General features: G+C 35.0%; 2 protein-coding genes across 2 annotated transcripts; one reads left to right on the top strand and one right to left on the bottom strand.

The window, feature by feature from the left end:
- Positions 1-3754: 3754 nt before the first annotated feature.
- Positions 3755-15322, top strand: LOC110778346 (heat shock 70 kDa protein 16). The gene is made up of 10 exons (XM_021982906.2): positions 3755-4101; positions 4867-6051; positions 7745-7960; positions 9065-9160; positions 9390-9566; positions 10534-10731; positions 13253-13399; positions 13479-13607; positions 13715-13845; positions 14835-15322. Exons 2-10 carry the CDS (start codon positions 4882-4884, stop codon positions 14935-14937), a joined length of 2367 nt encoding a protein of 788 aa, XP_021838598.1. The 5' UTR covers positions 3755-4101; positions 4867-4881; the 3' UTR covers positions 14938-15322.
- A 1243-nt stretch (positions 15323-16565) lies between these two features.
- LOC110778347 (protein DETOXIFICATION 40) lies at positions 16566-23821 on the bottom strand. Its single transcript, XM_021982908.2, has 7 exons — positions 23252-23821; positions 19470-20101; positions 18833-18889; positions 18351-18589; positions 17842-17960; positions 17011-17097; positions 16566-16860 (listed from the first exon to the last, which is right to left on the bottom strand). The coding sequence occupies exons 1-7, from the start codon at positions 23582-23584 to the stop codon at positions 16795-16797; spliced, it is 1533 nt and encodes a 510-aa protein (XP_021838600.2). The 5' UTR covers positions 23585-23821; the 3' UTR covers positions 16566-16794.
- Positions 23822-25877: the final 2056 nt, after the last annotated feature.

Below are 25877 nucleotides of genomic sequence, written 5' to 3'. Positions count from 1 at the left end.
TTAAGTTACACATTATTTTGTTTTAGTGAAGGTTAATTTGTTTTAGTTGAGAATAATGATGTTTTAGTTAAAATTTATTTTGTTTTAGTTAAAAATATTTTTGATTAACTAATTGGTTCAAATGCTTAACTAATTAGTTCGATTGATTAACTAATTAATTTCAGTGCTTAACTAATTGGTTCAAATGCTTAACTAATTAGTTCGATATTAACTAATTAATTTCAGTGCTTAACTAATTGGTTTCCTTGATTAACTAATTGGTTCAAATGCTTAACTAATTAGTTTGATTGATTAATTAATTAATTTAAGTGCTTAACTAATTGGTTTCATTGCTTAATAATTGGTTCAAATGCTTAACTAATTAGTTCAATTACTTAACTAATTGGTTCAAATGCTTAACTAATTGAATTTCAACGTTTCACTAATTGATTTAATTGCTTAACTAATTGGTACCAAAACTTAACTAATTGAATTTTGGGCTTAATTAATTGAATTTTAGGCTTAACGAATTAGTTCGATTGATTAACTAATTAATTACAGTGCTTAACTAATTGGTTTCATTGCTTAACTAATTAGTTCGATTGCTTAACTAATTAATTCCAGTGCTTAACTAATTGGTTTCCTTGCTTAACTAATTGATTTCCTTGCTTAACTAATTAGTTCAAATGCTTAACTAATTAGTTCGATTGATTAACTAATTAATTCCTGTGCTTAACTAATTGGTTTCATTGCTTAATAATTGGTTCAAATGCTTAAATAATTAGCTCGATTGCTTAACTAATTGGTTCAAATGCTTAACTAATTGAATTTCAACGTTTCACTAATTGATTTAATTGATTAACTAATTAGTACCAAAACTTAACTAATTAAATTTTGGGCTTAACTAATTGAATTTTAGGCTTACCTAATTAGTTCGATTGGTTAACTAATTAATTTCAGTGCTTAACTAATTGGTTTCATTGCTTAACTAATTGGTTCAAATGCTTAACTAATTAGTTCGATTGATTAACTAATTCATTCCAGTGCTTAACTAATTGGTTTCCTTGCTTAACTAATTGGTTCAAATACTTAACTAATTAGTTCGATTGATTAACTAATTAATTCCAGTGCTTAACTAATTGGATTCATTGCTTAATAATTGGTTCAAATGCTTAACTAATTAGTTCGATTGCTTAACTAATTGATTCAAATGCTTAACTAATTGAATTTTAACGTTTCACTAATTAATTTAATTAATTAACTAATTGGTACTAAAACTTAACTAATTGAATTTTGGGCTTAACTAATTGAATTTTAGGCTTAACTAATTAGTTCGATTGATTAACTAATTAATTTTAGTGCTTAACTAATTGGTTTCCTTGCTTAACTAACTGATTTCCTTGCTTAACTAATTGGTTCAAATGCTTAACTAATTAGTTCGATTGATTAACTAATTAATTCCTGTGCTTAACTAATTGGTTTCATTGCTTAATAATTGGTTCAAATGCTTAAATAATTAGTTCGATTGCTTAACTAATTGGTTCAAATGCTTAACTAATTGAATTTCAACGTTTCACTAATTGATTTAATTGATTAACTAATTGGTACCAAAACTTAACTAATTAAATTTTGGGCTTAACTAATTGAATTTTAGGCTTACCTAATTAGTTCGATTGGTTAACTAATTAATTTCAGTGCTTAACTAATTGGTTTCATTGCTTAACGAATTGGTTCAAATGCTTAACTAATTAGTTCGATTGATTAACTAATTCATTCCAGTGCTTAACTAATTGGTTTCCTTGCTTAACTAATTGGTTCAAATACTTAACTAATTAGTTCGATTGATTAACTAATTAATTCCAGTACTTAACTAATTGGTTTCATTGCTTAATAATTGGTTCAAATGCTTAACTAATTAGTTCGATTGCTTAACTAATTGATTCAAATGCTTAACTAATTGAATTTTAACGTTTCACTTTAATTGATTAACTAATTGGTACTAAAACTTAACTAATTGAATTTTGGGCTTAACTAATTGAATTTTAGGCTTAACTAATTAGTTCGATTGATTAACTAATTAATTTCAGTGCTTAACTAATTGGTTTCCTTGCTTAATAATTGGTTCAAATGCTTAACCAATTAGTTCGATTGATTAACTAATTAATTACAGTGCTTAACTAATTGGTTTCCTTGGTTAACTAATTGGTTCAAATGCTTAACTAATTAGTTCGATTGATTAACTAATTAACTCCAATGCTTAACTAATTAGTTTCATTGCTTAATAATTGGTTCAAATGCTTAACTAATTAGTTCGATTGCTTAACTAATTGGTTCAATTGCTTAACTAATTGAATTTCAACGTTTCACTAATTGATTTAATTTCTTAACTAATTGATACCAAACTTAACTAATTGAATTTTGGGCTTAACTAATTGAATTTTAGGCTTAACTAATTGAATATTAGGTTTAACCAATTAGTTACATTACTTTAACTAATTCATTCCAAATTAGTTAAGCAATGAAACCAATTAGTTATACAATGAAATCAATTATTTAAATACTTTGACCATTTAGTTAAGAATTGAAACATATTTAATTTTAACGAAAACATATTTAATTTTAACTAAATGTCAAAAAATATAACTAATCCTCAAAATGGGGATCCCTTCACTTTTTTGAGAAAAGGAAGTACAGAACAGAACAGGGTAGTACCAAGACTACCAACTATCAAGTGCAATTACAATTATTTAGAGAAAAGGGGGATCCCTTCATTTTTTTGATAAATTGCTATTTCAATGTTCAGATGCAGTGAACAGAACAGAAAGTACCAAATGCAATTACAATTCAATTGAGAAATCAAACCCACCTCTGGTTGCTAATAGGTAAACAAAGAATTACATCAGATAATCTGCCATAATGCATAAAATAATTCTTGAAATGTTGCTGTTTAGATATTTTAAACATCATCAAAGTAAATTTGACCACATTTCATCAAGAAGATTTAGCAAATGTAATCAGGAACCTGACCCTCAACAAATTCTAGAACAATAGATAGTGCCTCAGAAATCTGAACATCCCACACAGTATAACTCTGAAAGTGCAGACTAATAGTGGTTATTTGACCCCAACATATGCCATCAGATCCTCGTATTCAGGATCCGAGTCCTGCTTCCTTGCAGTTTCATTGTTGATTCCCTGAGCCCGAGCAGAAGGGATAGAAGTAGTAGAAAAGATGTCATAAACTTAATAGAACCACCTGCCAAAGTTGTCTCCTTCTTTCACCGATTCGGCATGAAACCGCCGACTTGTCTCCTTCTTTCACCGATTCGGCATCTTGCAACGACAGTGAGGAGATGAAGGCGACGGAGATGGCGGCAAGGAGGTGAAGGAGGCCGAGTTTTGGAGGAGAGGAGAAGAATGAGAGGAGAGAGAAACGCGAGAGAATTAGGGTTTTTGGAATGAAAGGGAAGCTGGGTTTCGCAGAAGGAAGGAGAGACGCAAATGAAAAATGAAGGAGAGAGAAAAAATCATATTTATATAGCGCGTGAGTACACGCGCGCGTGGTTTTCATTGACGGTCTGACGGTGACGCGCCTGTCAGGCGGTCTGACGCACAAGCTACTCAACAAACTTTAGTTAAAAGTAACTTGTAGAGTTGTAATCATGTAGAGTTATTGATTAACACACCCCACAAATTTGCACGTACAAAACACTTTCTTTTGTCAATTGGCACAATACCAAAACGAGTGAGACCGAACCAATTAAAAACTTCCCTTTCTTTTAAAATTTTCCAAAAAAGAAAAAAAACAGAAAAAAGAAGATGAAAGGCCAATGTTCATCTTTACATTAAAAATTTTCCGGCAAAACCGGATTATTTAGATTCTCAAGCACGTCTACTCCTTTAACTTCTTCACACAGGAAAAAAAAATCCCCCAAATTTTCAGCAATTTACATCTTCACATTTTCCAATTCCCCATAAATATTATCAAAATCAAATTCAAAATCGAAATCGAAATCAAATTGACGAAGAAAATTGAATCTCTGTGACAATTCTCCGGCAATTTCCTCTCTCGAATTTCTAGGGCTTCCTTTTCTTCGATTTCCGCATTTCAGAAAATTTTCGGTATTTCCTAATTTTTCTTGTTCATTTTGATTATTTCAGCTTGTTTTTTATTTTGTTTACTTGAATTATATGCTAGTGCAAGTTAATTTCGTTTTGTAGTTGATGAAATTTCGGTTTCTGAATTGCTGCAGATGAACAATCCTATTCTATATGTTTGTTTTTTTTGGAATTTTCTGTTAGTTTTTCAATTTCGATTGATGATTTTGGTTTGATTATTGAAGGTAGAGAGTAATTGAGTGACTTAATTTGTTGCTACATTAGTAAAATGGTCAATTTTTTTGAATTATATGCCAGTGCAAGTTAATTTCGTTTTGTAGTTGATGAAATTTAGGTTTCTGAATTGCCGCAGACGATTTTTGTTTGTTTGTTGTTTTTGCTATCGATTGATGATTTTTGTGTTATTTATTTGAAATTTTGTTCGATTATGTCAATGTAGAAAGTAATTGAGTGACTTTATTTGTTTATGGAACTTTCTGTTAGTTTTTCTATGGATTGGTGGTGTTTTTTTTTTTTATTTGGTTGAAGTTTTGTTCGATTATGGCAAGGTAGAGAGGAATTTGAGTGATTTAATTTGTTGCTACTTTAGTAAAATGGTCAATTTGTTTTGAGAATTTGGAGTGTGGAATTGAATGACTACACATGGTGTGGTATTGTGATTGATTGAAACATGACTGTCCAATTTAATTCATGATTACTGAATTTCAAATCAAGGAAAGGTCACGTTGTACTTGGTCGCTGATCATTGTAAAATTGGTGAAATTGTAGTGATATTTAGGCAAAATGAGTGTGGTGGGGTTTGATATTGGAAATCAGAACTGTGTCATTGCGGCTGTGAAGCAAAGGGGGATCGATGTGTTGTTGAATGAGGAATCAAAACGTGAGACACCAGCCGTGGTGTCGTTTGGGGAGAAGCAGAGATTATTTGGTTCTGCAGGGGCTGCTTCTGCGACCATGAATCCAACGTCAACTATCTCTCAGATCAAAAGATTGATAGGTCGGAGTTATGACCATCCCAAGGTTCAGGAGGATTTAAGGTTGTTCCCATTTAGGACCTCTCAGGGTCCTGATGGCGGTATTTTAATCCATCTGTCGTATTTGGGTGAGCAGCATACCTTTACACCTGTGCAAATATTGGTAATGCTTTTTTCACATTTGAAGCAGACGGCTGAGAAAAGCTTGGAGGCATCTGTTACAGACTGTGTGATTGGGATCCCTTCACACTTCACTGATCTACAGCGACACCTTTATGTTCGTGCTGCATATATATCAGGTCTAAACCCAATAAGGTTGCTGCATGACTGCACTGCTACAGCCCTTGGTTACGGAATTTACAAGACAGACTTCACCAATAAGGGTCCGTCTTATGCTGCCTTTGTTGATATTGGGCACTCTGATACTCAGGTTGCGGTTGTATCATTTGAACCTGGACATATGAAAGTCCTTGCTCATGCTTCTGACAGCAACTTAGGTGCTAGAGATTTTGATGAGGTGCTCTTTCGTCATTTTGCCGCGCATTTTAAGCAGCAGTATAATATCGATGTTTATTCTAACTGCCGTGCTTCCATTCGGCTTCGAGCGGCATGCGAGAAATTGAAGAAGGTCTTAAGTGCAAATCCAGAGGCACCCCTCAACATTGAGTGTTTGATGGATGAGAAAGATGTGAAGGGTTTTATTTCAAGAGATGAATTTGAAAAACTCTCATTAAATTTATTGGATGGAATAGCTGTACCATGTCGCAGGGCTCTGATGGATGCTGGTGTGGCAGCAGAGAGGATTCACTCCGTGGAGCTTGTTGGTTCAGGATCTCGAATTCCAGCCATAAGTAAAGTTTTGGCTTCAGTTTTCAAAAAAGAACCAAGCCGAAAGTTGAATGCTAGTGAATGTGTTGCTCGTGGATGTGCACTGCAATGTGCTATGTTTAGTCCAAATTTTCGTGTCAAAGACTATGAGGTTTGTATATTCCTTGAATTTAGACTTTTGCTACTTTGGAACTCATGTTTTCAATGCTTATTCAATATTTAGTTGTTGATGATTCTGGTGTTGGATTCATAAGGTTGCTTTAAGATACTTGTTGCTTTCTATATGATGTTGGAGGTTGAAGATACCTTTATTAAGTCGGACATCTTATATTGGAAGGTTAATAATAATGTTTTAGTAGTTGCTCAACGTGGGCTACTGAATTTCCTAAAGATATTGTATCTTCTTAGCGAGGTATATGTATTCATGTGGCTGATGTGCAATTGAATTCCTTTTTAACACGAATCCCCAGAACGTCAGTATTTTTGTCTGTTTCTCCCTTTTTACATTGCCTTAAGCTCATATTAACTTTATGGCGGAAAGGATGTTACACGACAGTTTCTGTGGATATCTCCCAACACATTTATTAGTAATTATCTACGTAAATTGAAAAAGGGAAAGAAAAAGATGTCATAAACTTTTAATTCAGTGTCAATCTAATGTGATTATCTTGCTTCTATGTGTTTAAACTTTCCTCCAACTTTAGCTAGGTATCCTGCTCTAGTCTTTTTTGTTGCATTGTTCTATTTTAGGTCTGTGTTTATTCGGGGTTGGAGATGGTGAGCTGTCCTTCCTTGAATTCATATACCTATTATTGTAATGCTAAATGGCTAAGTATCGGTATATTTTTCATTCCATCTGACTACCTGACATTGATTAGCCAAGGAAAGCTTTTTGCCAGAGACTATATACTGATGTCCTGAAACGACTGATTTCAATGAATTAAATGTGATACACCACACGAACTCAATTTTTTGTGTACTATTCTTTCACTTGCTAAATCCTTACTAAGATCGGTAATTTGGTGTAAATAAGAGGAGTAGTCTGCAACACTTCGCCACTGCCAGTGCTGGAGTTGTGTGGGTGAAATTATAAGCTAGTGAAAAATTACTAGTGTTAGAAGATGTCGTAAGATATAGTTGCCAGATAATATATCACTAAATATATTCATGGTCCATATTTACACTGAATAATAAAGTATCATAAAGCGTCTTAACTGAGGAATTTGAGGGGTTAATCTGTGTGGATTTAGTGACAAGAATGCTAAATGTTATGCTGGGAAGTAGGAGTGCCTAAAAGAGTGTTAACCAGAAAAGAAACAGAGTAGCTGTGGGAAAGAGAAGATCATGCAATTTTATAAGGTTCTCACAGGTGTCTATTGAGCAATGGGGTGAATAACAATAAAACAAGAGCGGATCCAATGAGGAACTTCCGGAGGGTGCAATCTGGGTCAAGATGTTCAAGCATCCTCTAATAACTAGAAAAGAACAATGCAGCATTAAGAAAATCGTTATCAAAAGGATGCATTATTTAAAATTTCTATCTTTGATGAATAAGAAACAGTGCTTTTCGTTATCTTTATAAGTTAAGTTATTTTTTCCAGATACTACTTTGTTAGGAAAAACATGTTTCCCTAGTCCCTACTGCATTCTTCTCATTGTGGAAAGTCCAATTCTCTAATACAATTTTGATACAATTGATTGTTTTTAGGTAGTGCTTGCTGCCCTACAATATTTTGCTTCGTGCTTTTGTGTTGGGTCAATGTCTTCTGACTAAGAGCATGACTGAACTGGTGTTGAATGATGATGTCACTTCCCCTCTTTATGATTACTTTTTTCATTTGTAGGTGGAGGATTCACTGCCTTTCTCTATTGGACTGCGTTTATCTGATGATGGTCCAATACATGCACTTCCAAATGGTGTATTGTTTCCCAAAGGTCATCCAGTTCCTAGTGATAAAGTGCTTAAGTTGCATAAAAGTAGTGAATTTCAGCTAGAAGCCTTTTATGCCGATGAAAATGAATTACCTCCGGGTGTATCTCCTGAAATTAGCATTTTCGGGGTATGTTGTGAATTGCTAGTTTAATTTATTTTTCTTCTTGATCTTTCCTTCGTTGGGAGTGATCTAATTTACTAATTATATATGTTTCCATTGGATGAGTTTGTGATGCTGTTTGCAAGTTTTGGTGGATATTTAACTATAAGTTTATGACGTGTAAAGTTTTTAAAATAAATATTTTCAGATTTTATTTATTTGGTGCCTTGTGGTTTGTCACTTTGCCATAATTCTACTTTCGGGGCTCTGTTTTCCCCAATTCTACAATGTTGGGGTAGAGCCAGATCTCCCTTTTCTCTCTCCTTCAATAGCCCATTGGAGATACTTGTTGAACATATTTTAATGGTAGTTTTTGTTTTTATTTATGGGCTGTGGTCCAGGCCTATTGCTGATTAGTTCATACTCCCTCCGTTTCGAAAGGATGGTTACACTTGAATTTTTGAGGTCAAAGTTTGAAATCTTTGACTGAATATTGCCAGTTGCCACTCATATAAACATCTTAATTTTATTACTTATACGTGATTAAAGATATTGATGGTCAAAGGCTCAAAGGTGTAGATTGGAGACCGTAAAAGCAAGTGTAACCATTACTTCGAAAATATAGATAATACACAGAATATCGTTAATGTATTGTTTGTTCCACCATTCATTCATTTGTTTATTTTTTTATTATTGGGGAACTTCACTATTTTGGGTCATCTAGAAATGGAAACTTTGGCAACTAAAATGGGACGGAGGGAGTAGATTTTTTTGTTTCTTGCTTTTGAAAATCGCTGTTTTCGAGTTTGTGGCTTTTGTGCTATATGGATATGAAGTAAACTGAAAACGCAGCAAAATTTCACATTTCATGTCTTTATAGTCATTATGTTTTTATTAACACAGGGACTGGTGCAAATGTGCAATACCCAACATCTAGAGAGTAGAGTCTTGACGTTAAATTTCCTACCATTTCATGCTACTACATACGGAGTAATAGATTGTGATGCTCATTGCAAATGTTTCATGTAATTATATACATCTTTCCAGTTTAGGATTCTGCAGCTGTTTTCTGGTTATTTACTTATTTTCGTGCTTCATGTGATGAAACTTTCTTTTTGCTCTCCTCTGCAGATTGGTCCTTTCCCAGGGGCCCATTCTGATAAGGCTTATGTGAAGGTGAAAGCTTCACTAACGCGTCATGGGACTGTTACTTTAGCATCAGCATATGTGAGTATCTTTAAGTCTTAAACCAAAAGTGCATTATAATGGGAGATAGGTCTTTACTGTACACACTGCACAGAACCCTCCTGCGCATAGAATGTTGGGGGGGGGGGGGGGGGTGTTGGAGGAGAGAGATAGCGGAGGTGGGATCAACCCTCTCTTTCTCGTCCTTAGACATTCTCATGCACAGGCCGGTTCTATTCTTATATATCATGAACTTATATGCATGCATCAGCTTGTAGGGGGTTATGTGGACGAACCAATTATGAGAAGAAATGCAAACCTGTCCTCGGAAAGGGTAGAAGCTGAATCTGATATCGGATCTCCTGATGCAGAAGATGGTGCTGAAGATAGATATTTTGTACCGAAGCCAGTGCCTGAATCTTTTGTGAAGCCAGTGCCTGAATCTTTTGTGAGTGGGCACCAACTTTGTCATTGTTACTTCTCTGTCTCAAATTAATTTGTCAGATTTGACTTTGATGGAAAAAACCTTTTCACCTTTTCTATTGACTTGTCTTAATATTAACCCCCTCCAACTTTGTCCATTATTATTTTTTGTATGTGGGTTTGGGATAGGGAAAATAGTAAGAGAATGAATTGGGATGGAGTGAGAAATAGGGTTAATATGATGGAGAGGTAAAATGTCATCTATTACTCAAATTAGAAGCATGATTGGAAAACCAAAGAGAATGTGTAAATAGTAACGGGCGGAGGGAGAATAGAGTTATTGGTGTGTAATTGATGGCCTTTTTATACACCACCTTTCTAAGATAATTGTTTTATGACTTTTACTAAATATGTAGGACTGTTTGGCAATACTAGATTTGTGGTTGGCTTCTGTATTAGTTGTTAGCTATGTTACTCGGACTCGGGTACCCATGTCGGACACTCGGACGTGTCCAAGTGTCCGACTCGGTTAGGTTGTGAAAAAATTGCATGACTTTGGTCCCAAATGAAGTGGTCCAGTGTTCGTAGCCATGTCCGAGTGTCGAGGAGTACATGTACTTGAGGTGAAACGAATAGTCCAAGCAACATAGGATTTTAGTTGCTAAATGTTATTTGTTAGGCGAACTTAAATCTGCGATGATAGTTTTTTCCAAGATATGATACAGTATTTGAAATGGTACACTATCCAAAATAATGTTGTAAAAGATCTCTATCTCTTGAAAAATTCATAACTGTAATTATTTGAGATAAATTCTAGTACTATTTGTATTGCATTTTCACACCTAGACCTCTGTGTTAGCATCCTCAATGGACCGCAATACTGTTTGTCAAGGTGCTCATTTTGGCATGAAGAAATTTTGGCAGGAAGAGAAACTACTAGAAGCTAGGGAGAGACTATTGATATTGACAGTAAAATTTATGTCCATTTGCAGAGTCACAATAGAAAGAGTAAATCCGTGACTCGGTCGCAGATACCGATTCGTGAGATTGTATATGGTTGCATAAGTGAAGGAGATTGTTTTAAAGCTGGGGAGAAGGAAACTGAGTTGGCTAAGCAGGACTTTACGATCGAGCAGGCCAAAGAGAAGAAAAATACCCTCGAGTCTTATGTATATGAAACCCGCAATAAGGTAGAGCTTATACTTCCCTCATTTCTTTTGGTATACTGCTTTACGTGTAGTTATGGTGCAATACATATATCTAACTTCCTGCATGTTGTTCTTTGTGCGCGTGTAATTTATTCTTTCAGCTTCCTGAGTTTGCATCGTTGATTTGGTATTTTGTTAACTATTTTAGCGTTTGGTAGATAGATGTTATTTCATATTATGAGGGCTTGGAATAGACACAGTTGCACTTGCACATATTCGTTTGTGGTGACAAATGTATGTTTGCATGTCTATAACCTTATTTTAGATAAATATGGGTCAGAAATTACGCTGAGATCAGTTTGTTTTTCAAAAATAGAAACATTAACATAATGTTTGTATCTGTTTGATGTGACACTAATACATATTTGTTTTTAATACCTTACTTCTTTGTCCTTTATTTCACTTGGCATTAGTTACGGTTTTATATTTTCCTTCATGTCCTCTTTCAAAGGCATTGGCTTCACCTTCAAACAAGAGGTTTCATCTCTAAGGCACCCTTAGAGTCACTGGCTGAGTTAGTTATCACAAGTGATTTCCTTACAAATTTGTCAATGTTGACCCTAACTCGTAAACAGTTTAATAAGCAAAAGTTGTGTGATGAACCAGCAATAATTAAGTAATGAAAGAGAAAAGAGACTCAGCAGACCACTGCTTTTCTTCCTCCTTTTATCTGTGACTGTGACTCTGTGAGCAGCCTATGCCTAACAATAAAAGGAAGAAAAACTCCTTTACACCCTTCTCATTGCTCACTCGGTCACTCTGCACTGTTTTGTGCCCTTTTCTGCTAGATGCCCCTTCTCTCCTCCTATCAACAGGTACTTTTGCCACAAACACTTTTAGATGTCAATTTTTTTCACTTCCTATTCTTTGCTCCCTTATTATTCTCCGTAGATTATCTCTTTAATTACAGGCAGTGAATTGATTCTTCCTCCCTTCTTTAGTTGCAACAATTTGACTTTCACGCTTGGCAAGACAATTTTTTATCATCAATGTCTTTGACTATCTTTTAGTAAAAAATATTAAAGGTTATATAATTATATTTTGAAATTACAGAGGGATATAATACTTATCCAACAACATGATTTATATGTTTAGTAAAAATTTATTTTCAAAGTTAGTATATGAATAGTGCAAAAGTAAAATTGTATCAACTAAAAAAGAAGCAAATAAAAAACATCTTCAATCTACTTGTTTGGCCCCAAATGTCGATGTCTTACTATCTAGTCTGATTATGGGAAAAAAGGGAAAGGGCTAGGTGCAAATAAATCGCAAAAATATATCTCCAATTTGGAAATCCATTTAATAAAACTATTCAATCTAAACAACTAGCCCGGCTTGCTTTTGATTGGACTTCGGATTTTATCTGAATAACTTACACCCTAACGGACCTAACCTACCAATTTTACCCAAACCAAGTTTACAAAATAATGAGGTATCTGTTTTAGTCTGTTGTAATGAAAAAGAAAGAACTAAAACCATGCAGCTGTGACTTTACAGCTTTTTTGAAATGGACAGTTCGTAGTTATTTTAACTCTTTTGTAACAATTCTTCTCTAAATTTATCATTCTACAAACCATCGTTATTTTATTTCAGTATTTCCTTTTTCTGTTCCACAATTGTGTCTTTAACTTTTGTGCAATATTACTCTGAACTGTACTTACTTCTATGAATACTTACCTTAGACTACAGGCAGCTTATATAACCAGTGAATTACTAAAATCTACTTCCTTTGTTTCTTTTTAGTTGACACAATTCAATTCTGACACCATTCACATAAGTTCTTTTGACTTTCTTTTGTGATTTATACTTGTGAAAAAATATAGTCATGTGGGGTCTTATTAGGTTCATCCCAATGAATATTTTCCAAATATCAACTTTTCATAACTTCTTCCTATTTATAGTTGAAGATGTTGATGTTTGAAATCGTGAATTGGCAAATGTGCTTAAAGAATCGTGTCAACTAAAAAGAAACAGACGAAGTATTTATCAATTTATATACAATGAAGTATATTTTTAGGGTATGAAAATTTTATGAGGGGTGTCGAGGATTATAGAACCAAAATAGATCTTGTAGTGCTAGTAAAATGTTTAATACGAAGTATAAGATAGCTTATTAAGTATGGACTATTACAAAGGGGACGGGAGTTAGTGAAAGAAGGAAAATCTAATTTTTGTCCTAGGTTTGCTAGGACCTTCCTGGGGCTTGTGGTAATCAGGATTCATTCAAGGGAGATGAAGTTCTACCCAATGTCAGTTTCATTTGTTAGTGGCTTTTCTTTCTCCGTGTGGAGGGTGCTCCCTGTCCATTTACGCCACCGTCAAACTATGTGGTGGGTTGGGCTAGTTCAGTTGTTCACTATTCCTGGGTGGTCTCTTCTCTGCTTTGTCCTGTTTGGACTTTTTATTTAAATTTCATGTTCTTGATTAATCCTTGATTCTTTTTTGTTACCTTTCTTTTTTACTTTTTCAATAAGACAAATAACTAAGTTGCATACTTGAATAGATTTTGAGCACGTACAAGGATTTTACTGCTGAATTAGAGAAGGAACACATCTGTGAGAATTTACAGCAGACAGAGGAATGGCTTTATGAAGATGGAGATGATGAATCTGCTGATGTTTATGCTGAGAGGTTACAGGATCTTAAAAAGGTTAACAGTAGTTCAAATTTTGAATAATAACAAAGTAATGTATCATTAGTAATGTACTGAACTTCTGTAGTTTTTGTAGTTGGTGGATCCTATTGAATATCGATTTAAAGAAGAGGAGGCCCGACCACAAGCAGTCAAGACTTTTGTTCAAACTATGAAAGAATGCCAGGCAGCTGCAAGATCACTACCAGCTAGTGAAAGAGAAGCTGTATGGGCCTACATGGATTTGATTCATAATGGTTATATTAGTAGTAAATAAAGCAATGAGCTCTTGCTTTTTTTTTCTTCTAATATATAATTTTTCTTTCTTTGTAGTTCCTAGCAAAATGCATTGATTGTGAACAATGGCTCAGAAAGAATATTCAGGAGCAGGAATCACAACCCAAAAACAATGACCCATTGATATGTTCACGCGTTATTGAAGAAGCCACAGAAGACCTCATAGAGTAATATCCCTATAGCCTTACATATTTCTAATACTCCGTATTTGTTTATCAAAGGTTAGTCTAGGCGTCTCTTCTGTAGGATTAGTGCTTTATGAATTATGATTGATTGAGTTTTTACCTTGGTTCATATCTAGGTAAATCTTATTGATGTCAACTGCAGATTTTTACATGGAAGCACCAAAAAATAATCTGTAATACGTATATAATTGCAGTGTTTCTAATTACAGTTCATAACTTCATATGATGCTAAAAATAGTTGGCTAATTGACTCTGTTTACTGTCAATATATAGAGCTTAGGGTGTATTAGCTCTAATGGTTCTGCAATGTATCTTTTTGCTTACCAAAAAAAAATGGCTAAAGTGAAGAATTATATAGGCCCTAATGTTGCTCGGTAAATCTCATGCGTCTCTGCAGTTTTGAAGGCAAGTGGGATGTCCTTTGTGATTGCAGGTAGAGTTGTAGGTTAAATTTGGTTGTCCTACACAAAGTTGCCTGATTAGTGGAATGCTTCAGTACACAGAAACGAGAATGCAACTCGCCACGTACTGTTTTTTATTAGTTGAAAATTGTGCCACTGTTTGTCTGCATCATGTACCCCATTCCAATAAGCGTGTCAAGGTTTGAGATTTAGCATATTAGGCAACACTTGTCTTACCTACAAACAATGGGGAGAAGGTTTAGGCATTCTGTGTTAACGAACACCTGAATTGGTGGGGCATATTGGACTCTGGTGTTTCATATGGTGAGCATTGAGCAGATTATAGTTTGCTTCAATGTTATATACTTCACTTCTCTCTATATTATTTGGCTTTTCCCTTCGTTGGATGTATTTTTTTTTACTTTTTTTGTGTTTCGGTTTCTACAGATTTTGGTTATCAGCGTAATGCTGCCTGTCTATGGTTACAGAATGTAGAATTTAGGACTTGTTTCTGGTCAGAAGTATCCTTGCGGTTTTAGCTCATTGGGTTATTTTCTGGATGCTTGACAGGTGTTACAGGCACATAGCAAATACGAAGGGCTCTGCTGGTAAATCAGAAGATAATGCCTACTCAGATCGCAGGAGCAAACGAGATGAAATGGAAGTAGATTGACGCAATATGACACCAAACATTGCGGCTTTACTACAAAGTCATTCTGGTGAGCAACTATTTCTTCTGTACCTAGATTTTTGACAAGGGTCTGGAAATATCAGCGGCTTTTATGGCTTACTCAATAGATTCAATTGAAGTCATTGGTTTTTGGATGGGTAAAGGTAAAACATAGCCTAACTTAGCTCTGCCATATCAAAGACATGTAAACTTCTTCTGAAACAATGCCTTGAAAATGAGTTAGGGGCATTCATTCGTTGAGTCTTTTGAGTGATGCCTTACATAGACTTATTATTATAAGCAATGAAATCTAGTATTTTAAGTAAGTTTGTTTTCATTGTTTACTCCTTACTACCCATTTTATCAATCAACCATTTCGTTTTATTTTCTTCTGGAGATAAAATTTCTACAATGTTCTGTTGTCTTGTACGTGGTGATGAGATTTGGGAAGTCTGCTTCTGTTACTTCTAGTAATTTTTAAATTATTGCTGAACATACGAGGGACACACATCTAATAAAGATGAATCTGCCCTCCTTGTTGTGCAATTATAGAAACTTTGTTCCGGTGTTATTGCTGTTATGTTGCGGTTATGCATGAACCTTAGTTTAAAAAGGCGCAAGGCACACTAAGGCGCACAAGGGTCATGGAGACTAGGCGCAGGGCTCAGGTGCGCGCATTTTCCTTTTGGATACAAGGCGCACATAATTTTCTATTAAACCTTAAAATTCGGTATAGAAAAAAATTAACACAATTTATACTCAAAACAACATATTTCAATTGGAGTGTCATATTTTCTTTCCGGTTCATAAGCATTGCGTGATCCCGTTGATAGAGTGCCACAATTAGAACCTTCCGTGGTAATTACAAGCTGGAAATCTGAAAATTAACTCATATTATGCTACTTCCACTACCCAAAAAGCTAAGGTTGTAGAGATATAACCGTTGATAGGTCACATGCGGTGTGTTTATATTACTAAAAAAGAAAAAAATGTAAATAAAATATCCACGTCATCCTACCGCGCCTGAAGACTGAAGGCGTACAAGGCGCTGCGCCTTGTGCCTTACCTAAGGCGCACGAAGGCCCGCGCCTAGTTGACATCAGTGAGCCTGGAGAGCTCAAGGTGCTTTTTTAAACTAACATGACGAGAATACCTGAAAATTACTTCGACTGTGGAATTATTTCACATTTTGTTTATGCCACAAAATATATAGCCGTGTTTCACAATTTGTTTTAGCACATCTTTCAGTAATAAAAGTTCTTAGGCACTTGATAATACATCTCTCAGAAAATGAAATAGAAATTTCAGAATTATTTAGGTTTTAGTTTCAAATGTAGGTTCTATGTCAAGGGAAATGATACTTTAGACTCTCATTGATATTTAGCTCTTCGATAAATGTCTTTTCTTGTCTTCCCATTTATCCAGACTATCATTGAGAAGTCTGCTTCTGTTACTCCTGGTAATTTGAAAGTTTTTGCTGAACATATGAGGGGAAAAACAAATACACTTTCAATCCTTGTTGTGCAATTACAGAAATATTGTTACGATGTTGACATGTTGTTGCTGTTATGTAGTGGTAAATGCATGAGCATGACGAGAATACGTGGTAAAAGTTGCCACAAATAGCCATGTTTCACATTTCATTTTGCATATCTTTCACTAAATAAATGTTCTTAGGCACTTGATAAGTTGATAATACATCTCTTAGAAAATGAAATCGAAACCTTAGAAGTATTTAGTTATTTTTTCTTTTTTTGAGGGGAGAATTATTTAGTTCTTAGTTTCAAATGTAGGTTCTATGTCAAGGAAAATAATGTTGGCTTTGTTGCCTGTTTTTTTTCTTTAGATTATCATTGATGTTTAGCTCTTGAACAATGGTTTTTTCTTGTCTTCCCATTTATCCAGACGCATCTTCGCCTTCTCCACCTGAAAATCATACAGTTAGTTACTGATAAATTTGCAGTTCATCATGTTGTTATAAGATACTAACATGATTATTGGATTAGTTAAATTTCTTGTTTTAAAAAGATTCAAAATGAACAGGAATCTGGGATGGTTGGTAAATGAGTTTATTACCTCTTTAACCCAATCTGTTCGAACAGTAATCCAAGACAGAATAAGAGTTTGTATTGCAGTGCCAGCAACCATGCCTGACCATATTCCCTGCATACATGAAACAATCCTTCGGCTTTATAGTTTGTATTGTTTAGGAAAAAGGTTTTGGTGTTTGTACCAGGTAGACCTGTCAAAAACTGACCCAACCGAAACCGACCTGAACCGACCGAATCTGGAACTGACCATAAAACAGGTAACCCGAAACCCGACAACCGATTTTAACCCATGGTTGTTTGACCCGAACCTGATTCGATACCCGACAATGACCTTAACCCGATTTTTACCGCTAACATGTTATGACTTGACTTGTGGAGTAAATGTTTTACGCTTGAATATTTTAAGATGATTAAATCAGATATTGACTCGATCTTAACCCGTGTCCGCGAGTGACCCGAAATGAATTTTAATCGACCTAAAAATTATCCGATCTGAACTTGACCCTCAAACCCGAGATTAACTGCTACAAACCCGATTCAAACCCGACTATATAAGACCCAAACCCGAAATTGAACCCGACCTGAACATGACTTGACTCGAACCCGACATGCACCCGAAATGGAAAAAAATTCGACATGACCCGACTGAAAACCAACCTGACCGAACCCGAGTGATAAAGTGACCCGACACAACCCGACCTGATCATGACCCGAGACCTGAGATGACCCGACAACCTGTTTTGACAGCTCTAGTACTAGGGAGTAACATGTGTCATTTCTAGTGTCTATTTTAGTAGAAAGTATAGAATAGATGCCTTTTACTCGTGAATTCGGGTATAAGTGGAGTATCGAATACCTTGGCACCAAGATCAAAACCAAAGCCAAGAATACATCCCAGTGGAACTCCAATGATGTAGTAACATCCCACATTCACATATGCTACGAACTTCTGCCATCCGCATCCAACAGCCACCCCTAGAACAATTAAGTAACGAAAATATGCGTTTAAGTATTGCCCAATTGCAAATTTGAGATGCTCTATTGCATTAAGGTTCTGTTTGATTTGGTGTAAAATATTTTAATGGAGAAGATTATCTCTTTTCAATTGTTTTACGTCGTTTAGTTTGACAAGAGATGAAAATCAAGTCTGGAGTGGGTTTGAAAATCAAAAATTCACTTATCCATTTTCTTTTCCAATCAAATCATGCCAAATCATCACACTTTATCCTACTTAGTATTTTTTTTAGGAGTTCAGGTGAGTTTGAGGTAAGTTTGTGGATAATCCCATGGAAAATTATTTTTCACTGAAAACATTTTACGTCGAATCCATCGGAGCCTAATTGATTGACTAGAGTAATTCATTACCAGAGAGGACAGGTTGAATGCCATTGAGAATAAGACTCAAGGCCAGTAATGGACATAGCTCAGAAACTGCATTCGCCACCGCCTCGCCGCTTGTGAAAGCGTAGCTTATAACATGGCGTAAGGAAAGAACTGCTACTGCTTCAATTATGGCAAATATTACAGATAAACTGGTTACCATTATCACTGAGAATGCTGCTGATTTGGGATTTCCTCTTCCAACTTCATTACTCACTCTTACACTGTAAATTATTTACAAACACTCAAGTTGCGGGGTTAGTGTTACGCAAATTTTTGTAAAAGACGGGTGAAAATTATTAGGTGCACCGTGCATTCAAGAGTATTTTTGTGGTCCCTACCACATTTTCTCCTCACGCGTAAGAAGAAAATGTTAGAGGGTGCACCGTACACCCGAGTGCATATAATATGCTCTAAAAGACGGGAGCTACAAACCGAAAACAGACTCAAAACTAAAAGAAGCTCACCTTACGGCCGCATTGAATCCAATATGAACCATCAGTAAAGCCCCTAGTATAGTCATGCTGCATACACAATCTTTGATTCATTAATCAATTTCTAGATTAATGTTTTACTCAAATTTTTTTTATAGATTAATGTTGTAGTTCGTATTAGGTTGGGTTCTATTCACCTGATTTTCTAGTATTTTTTTTTCCTGAATTTATCTTATTTGAACTTATTTTAATTATAAATTGTACTGGGTCAACCTTATTTTTCCTGAACTTATTTTTTGTTAAACAACTATCGAAATAATAATAAAACATGGCAAGATCGCACCTGCAGTGTCATCCGCTGTAGTCGTACTCAGCGATAACGGTGGGGCTTGGAACATGCTTCATCAGTCTTTTTTGGTTGACACATTTTTACTTTGATACTATTTTTATAATCTCCTATGACTATTGATTGTGATTTATGCTTAAGAAAAAATATAGTCATGTGAGATCTTGTTTATAATTGTTTCATTGTATAAATTTATAGTATCAACTTTTGTAAAAGTTTTACTCATTAATAATTAAAGATATTAATGATTGAAATATTGAATTGACAAACGTGATAAAAGAATTGTGTTAACTAAAAAAAGAGCAGAGGATGTAGAAAACTTACCAAACAGATAGTGAATCCAAGGTGAGCTCAGGATCTTTCAACAATCCAGCAATAAGAACCAAAACTTGATAATACCAAGTTTCAAGGCACAACATTATTGCAGATGCAATAGATAACCTGAAAAAATCCCAAAGCCCATGAAGAGCCATTGGGCTGAATCCAGTCCATGTACACTTGAACCTGCTACTACACAAAATGTATACAAATTGGGCCACAACTATGATCCACCAAGATATACTCAAAGCCAATGATGTACCCAACAAGCCCAAGCCCAACTTGAAGACAATGGCCCAACTCAACACAACATGGATAGCTAACGTGATCGCCGATATATAGGCACTGGGCCTAACAACACTTTGGGCTTGGAGGAATTTTTGGATCGGAAAGTTGAGGGCGTAGGCGTATAATTGAGGGATGAGACCGTATACGTACACGGCAGCAGCGGCGGCTACAACCGTGGATTCGCCTAACATGACGAGGAATTGTTTGGAGAAGATGCTGAGTATTGTAAGTGGTATTGCTGTTGCGGTTAGGACTATCATTGCACGTTGAAGGTAGATTCCTAACATGTTGTATCTTTGTGCACCATAGGCTTGTCCACAAAGAGTCTCCACTGCACTCCCCATTCCTAACTGCAAACGAAATATTTTTTTAATATCAACTTTTATAATTTGAATAATTAAAAAATGTTTACGTAATAAGTCGTGTCTTGGAAACGGTGAAACCGTGAAAGTGAGATAAAGGAATATGAAGATAGTCATGGTTTAAGGATGCAATATTGTTATGTTAAATTTAACAGAAAAGACACATAGGGAGTTCTTTCTAACAATAATCAAGTGCCTATTAAGGATTGTCCAAAACAATTGGGTCCACTAATAATATTGTACAAATTTGGCTAGGTGCGCTGATTTTAGACATGTGATAATATGCATAATAAAAATGATTTGGCTTTGTAAAGAACTTGTTTTTAGTTGTTTGATAGGATAGGAACTAGGAAGGTATCAACAAGACAACAAGTGATTTATTTCCGGGATTATTACTGCGTAGACGTAGAGCTGTCAAAATAGGTTATCGGGTCGGGTCAGAGTCGGATCCGGTCGGGTCATGATCATGATGGGTCGTTTTGGGTCACTCGGGTTAAAGTCGGGTTGGTTTCCGGTCGGGTCATGACGGATTTTCCATTTCGGTTATAAGTCGGGTTCTATTCGAGTCATGTTTCGATCGGGTATTGTCCGGGTTCAGGTCTTATATAGTCGGATTTGAATAGGGTTTGTAGCAGCTAATCTCGGGTTTGGGTCAAGGATCGGTTTGGATAATTTTCGAATCAGTTGAAATTCAGGTAGGATTCACTCTCGGACACGGGTTAAGATCGAGTCCAATAACTATCTTTTTCATCGGGTAAAGATCATGTTTGGTCGGGTTCACTCTCGGATACGGGTTCGTAGTTTTAAGATTTTGTTTATTGAAATAATAACGTAGATGCTCAACAAATTTTCATTTTTCTGGATCAAGTAGTAAAATTAATAATATAGACTTATGGTTGAAGTTACTATTTGATCGTGTCAATGGCAGGTCATATTGTTAACATGTCGTGTAAAATCGTTAATTGGGTTGTCACAGGTCAGATCAGTAACACGTTTCATTGAGTTGGCATCGGGTAGGGTGTTGAATCGGGTTCGGATCAGTGTCGGGTCGGGTTAATTTGGTTATCGATCATTTTCGGGTCGGGTGTCGGATTTGAGTCATACAGTTTCAGGTCAAAATCGGTTATCGGTCTTATCGGATCGGGTTACGGGTTTTCCGTTTTAAGAGCATCAATTATAGCTCATTCTTAGCCGCCTCTTAAAGAGAGAGAAAATCTAAGAGGTGACTCTTAATAAATAAGAGCCAACTCTTAACTATCTCTTATTTAGAGGTTGATTGAGACATGCTCTAAATAAGAGGTAGCTCTTAGAAATAAGAGGAGGGTGATGTGGAATAGTGTGGTGTATTTTGGTTGCTTTTTGTATTAAAAGTGAAATTAAAATATTAAAAAAACTATATAAGAATTAGTGTTTAAGTGGTAGTCTATTTCTTGGTGTTTTTGGTAGCTAACTCTTGTTAATAGACGGTGATGAGGTGTATAAGGAGAGACTAAGTGGGGGCAAATTAAGAGTGAGCCTACAATTGATGCTCTAACAACATTTCATGTTTTGGTCGGTTACAGGTTTGATTGGTTCAGGTCTGGTTAGTTTTTGACAATTGTAGTCTTGTAGATCTAGTCCACAATAGTATTAGTGTAGACTCAAAGCCAATAATAATGTAATTGTGTATTCAAAACCAACGATAAAATTAGAGTGGGTTCAAAGCCAACAATAATATTGGTGTGGGTTCAAAGCCAATAATTTTCGTTTGCAACCATTTTACACATATAGTGACCTTTATTATTCACATTGTGAGTATAATAAATTAAGCATCATTTTTCTTAAATATTGCAACCATTTTCTTAATCGAAGTAACCTTACTCTTCTTTTCTTTTTTTTAAAAAAAAGTGAACCTTGATTTAAAATCACATTATTCAAATACAACTTTACCAATGACAACAATTTGATACTTTGACCATAAAAAACTTAATAAACATGCCAAAATAAATTAAAAGCGAGTTGTTGATTTTTATTTTAACACATGGTCATTGGCCCACAATAAAGTTAGTGTGGACCAGGTCCATTTAAGAATTGATTTATTTATACGTGGTTTGAATTGCGGTATCGATCTTTACTGCGAAAACTTGTCATTTTGCGGGTTACAACATCAAACTTCTAGTTTTGCAAATCTATACCTACCTACCACCTCCATTTCAAAATGATATTTACGTTTTTTGGTTCTAACCCGTTACATAATGTTCTTACACTTTGCTTTATTCTATTTTTGAACATGAAAATTTACCACCTTACCCTTATTACCTCGTTATATTTAGACATTTTCACTCACTTTCTCTTACTTTATTCATTTGTTTCTTACACTCACCTACCTTTTTACATGTTTCTCTTACTTTATCCATATTTTATTATATTCAACCAACTTTTCCATTTTAGTCTTAATATTTGTGCAAATAGTAACCGTAAAGATCTTTATGAAACAGAGTTAGTATTCCGTAGTATTTAAAACCAAAGCCAATAAGCCATATATGATTAGAAGCCACACGTGTCATCTCTCCTTTCATCCATCAATTTGCTTTTCGTGCCTTTTTCACTTCATCTTCCTTATTTAACATCAATTCATCAATAGTCCTATATATCCATTAACCTCTTCCACCCACCCCTTTAACACTCAACGTTAATTCATCACATAATTTACAACTCAACCTTCAAATTCCATCTCTATTTAAATCATATATTACCACTAAAATCACAAGGCGTCAAAAATTAAAAATTCAAAAGACAGCTGCACAACCATTATATAACCTCCCGTTCTTTGAACGGGCTCAAGAGTTAGTTATAACCTAAAATGTCACTTGGCATTCAAACTACAACCCTAGATCGGCTTCTGGCAAAGGAGGACCAAAAGCGATGTCATTTTTTTTTTTTTTTTGCGAATGAGCCACAGGGGCGGTGATGAAAATCGATCCCAGAATCACCTAAAATCGATATGGAAGCTCTAACCAACTGAGCTATCCCTCACTCTCAAAAGTTATGTCATTATGAATTCTCAACTTATATTCTCAACTTATTATTAATACAAATAAATGCTTTAAAAATAAAAACAAAAATCAATAATTTTGGAGGTTTAATTAATTAACATACCATGAGACCATAGGAGAAGACTTGGATACCACCATTACCAAGTGAGGCAGCAGCAAGATCAGTGTTACCAAGATGTCCTGCAAATACCCTAGTGGATAAGGACATCCCATTGTTTATAGTGTACACAAATATTGCTGGTGCTGCCAAGTATAACAACCTCTTGAACTCCATCCATGATGCCCTTCTCATCTTCTTAAGCATCGGTATTCGGGTGTCGGTCAACACCTTCTCGAGCTCGGACCCCTCTTCGTCGTGGTTAGGTGGTGGTTCGGATGAGGAGGCGGCCGCCAATATCGGCCGGTGAAGCTCTTCTTGGAGATCGCTTTTCCTCATTGTATGATGAAAGCAATTAAGTACTACGTACGTACGTACTTTGTAGTAGGATATATCACTTGAACATATAATATTTTTAAGGTGGAAAGTGAATTATTTGTAGTAGGATATATCACTTGAAAATATAATATTTTTAAGGTGGAAAGTGAATTTGTGATCTTGTAAATCGATTAATTAGTTAAGTTGCACAAACCCTTGATATTTATAGATGGCGAGAACCTGTAATAGCTCGCTAGGATTTTTAAGTCAGGGGGTCGATGTGTTAATAAAATAATTATTTAAGTCGTATTAATTTACTCTTTTAAATAAATACAAGGTATAAATTTAAAAGAAAAAAAAATTGGTGGAAGGCGGTCCATTAGTTCTTGTCTCATGGTGACCCCGCCACTGGCAAGAACGTAAAACACTTAATTTCACAGTTATATTAAATTGTCATGGTCAATGGAGCGCGCTCGTAAATTGTTGTTGATATGCGCGGGGAATGATTGATCGAAGTTTTGGTCGATCATTTTTCTCCACAACTTTCGAGAGTAAATCATGTGGTCCGTGGCAGGTATTTAACAATGTAACGAGGGGGTCAGATCAACCAGTAAAATTTTTAAGACAATATAATATGAAATTTATATCATTATACACTGCCGAATGAGAATTAATGTCCTCTAAAAAAAAGTGAGAAGTGATGTGTGATTTACTGATTTCGTGCTTCATGGTCCTAAATTATTGTTCATACGTTTTTAAAGAAAGAGTCTTACTTTCCACAATAAAAAGTACACACTTTCCGAATTATTGGCAACATTATTTAAACCTTTTTTTCACACAATAAAAAGGACTAAACAATATCATTATTACTTTATGAGGAAATTTCCAACGTGAACAATTTGGGAGCTGGAGTGGCCGAGTGGGGGCAATTTTTTATTATACTACACTAGTTTAGGGCCCATACAACTTACGGTTACTGCTAAAATAATTTATTATTTCAATAGGAATTAAATAAAAGACTTGTGATATTAGGAAAACGTGAAAATAAAAAAAATATATGAAAAATTATAAATCCAAAGTTGTGTAAAAAATATTCAAGTGAACTAAATTTGCATACTTCGTATTACAATACCTAGTTAAGGATCATAGTTGTGTACTTGTATGTAGACCGATCTAACAAAATTAACCAAATACGAATGACTGACCCAAGACTAATTTTCGAAAAGACCCTAGCATAACTTAGCTAGTCAAATGCAATATAGTTTGAATTGAGTACAATTTGATAAATGACTTCTAATGTTAGTCTACTTACCATGTATTATTATTTTAATTAACATTCGTACTTGTAGGTAAAATAACTATTGATACCAGAAATAATAATAGATAAGGAGAGGATATTACTTGATTGTAGATCTCATACGAATAGCGTTGCATCGTGGTATGGAGGCCACTTCCTTAGAAGCGAATTTCGCCACCCTACCGGTGCAGGCTTATAGTGACGAACGCCCCCCCAAGGTTAACGCAACAACTCTGGATTCTACACTCTGAACTCAAAGGTTGAAATTGCTCAAGAACTGCTCAGATCTTTAATGGAGACATTAGGGTTTGTATTTTTGTGTCTTCTGTTTCTCCATAAATCTGAATATTATATTATGTTAGGAAAAGAATAATAGGGAGTATTTATATGTTTTACAAGAAAGGAAATAAAACAAGGTGGGTTCAAGTTCTACCGGTCCACTGGGCCATTTAACCCAACTGGGCCCAAACTTAAAAAACCTCCGAATGCATTATATTTCCAACAGTACTTACCATGTATTATTTTATTAACAATAGACTAACAATAGAAGTCTATTCATCAATATTATTTAATTTGTTATCAGATTAAAAAGTCATAATACAGAAATAAAATCATATCATAATGGAAAGAATAATATTGATTCAACTTTCCTCCAATAATAATATATTACAGAGTACGTACTAACATTTATGGTAATTGAATTATATTTTTATTCCATTTTTTTATCTTAGTTTCCTAAAAAATGTAATTTATTTTTAAAAAAAAGTAAAAATAAAAAATATTTTGGGGGAAAAAATTGCACCAGGAACAGGAAGGGACACGTGTCATTCCTGATATCTGTTTTAGTATAATATAATCTCTATTATATAAGTAAAGAGCTAAGGGAATATGAGTAAATCTACTTTTTGTGTCCCCCTAGAAATAGACGACAATACCCCCACCCCTATTTTAAACCCCAACCTTCATTCCAAACCCTAGAAATCACTGAGTTTGAGGGAACATACTCTCTCTCTCTCT

The sequence above is a fragment of the Spinacia oleracea genome, chromosome 6 (assembly GCF_020520425.1).
Source record: "Spinacia oleracea cultivar Varoflay chromosome 6, BTI_SOV_V1, whole genome shotgun sequence".
NCBI classification, from domain to species: Eukaryota; Viridiplantae; Streptophyta; class Magnoliopsida; order Caryophyllales; family Amaranthaceae; genus Spinacia; species Spinacia oleracea.
The sequence above is the reverse complement of the archived record's forward strand: the minus strand, read 5'-3'. Positions and strand labels throughout refer to the sequence as shown.

What these genes read in the sequence shown, in the direction of transcription:
- LOC110778347 (XM_021982908.2), bottom strand. Translation starts at nt 23,584, where the DNA reads ATGAGGAAAAGCGATCTCCAAGAAGAGCTTCACCGGCCGATATTGGCG. An exon ending in TTGGATTCACTATCTGTTTG is followed by an intron (nt 18,890 to 19,469) that starts GTAAGTTTTCTA and finishes TTGTGTATGCAG; the next exon opens with CATGACTATACTAGGGGCTT. An exon ending in GGATTCAATGCGGCCGTAAG is followed by an intron (nt 18,590 to 18,832) that starts GTGAGCTTCTTT and finishes AATAATTTACAG; the next exon opens with TGTAAGAGTGAGTAATGAAG.
- LOC110778346 (XM_021982906.2), top strand. Translation starts at nt 4,882, where the DNA reads ATGAGTGTGGTGGGGTTTGATATTGGAAATCAGAACTGTGTCATTGCG. An exon ending in CTGAAATTAGCATTTTCGGG is followed by an intron (nt 7,961 to 9,064) that starts GTATGTTGTGAA and finishes TCTCCTCTGCAG; the next exon opens with ATTGGTCCTTTCCCAGGGGC. An exon ending in AGCCAGTGCCTGAATCTTTT is followed by an intron (nt 9,567 to 10,533) that starts GTGAGTGGGCAC and finishes GTCCATTTGCAG; the next exon opens with AGTCACAATAGAAAGAGTAA.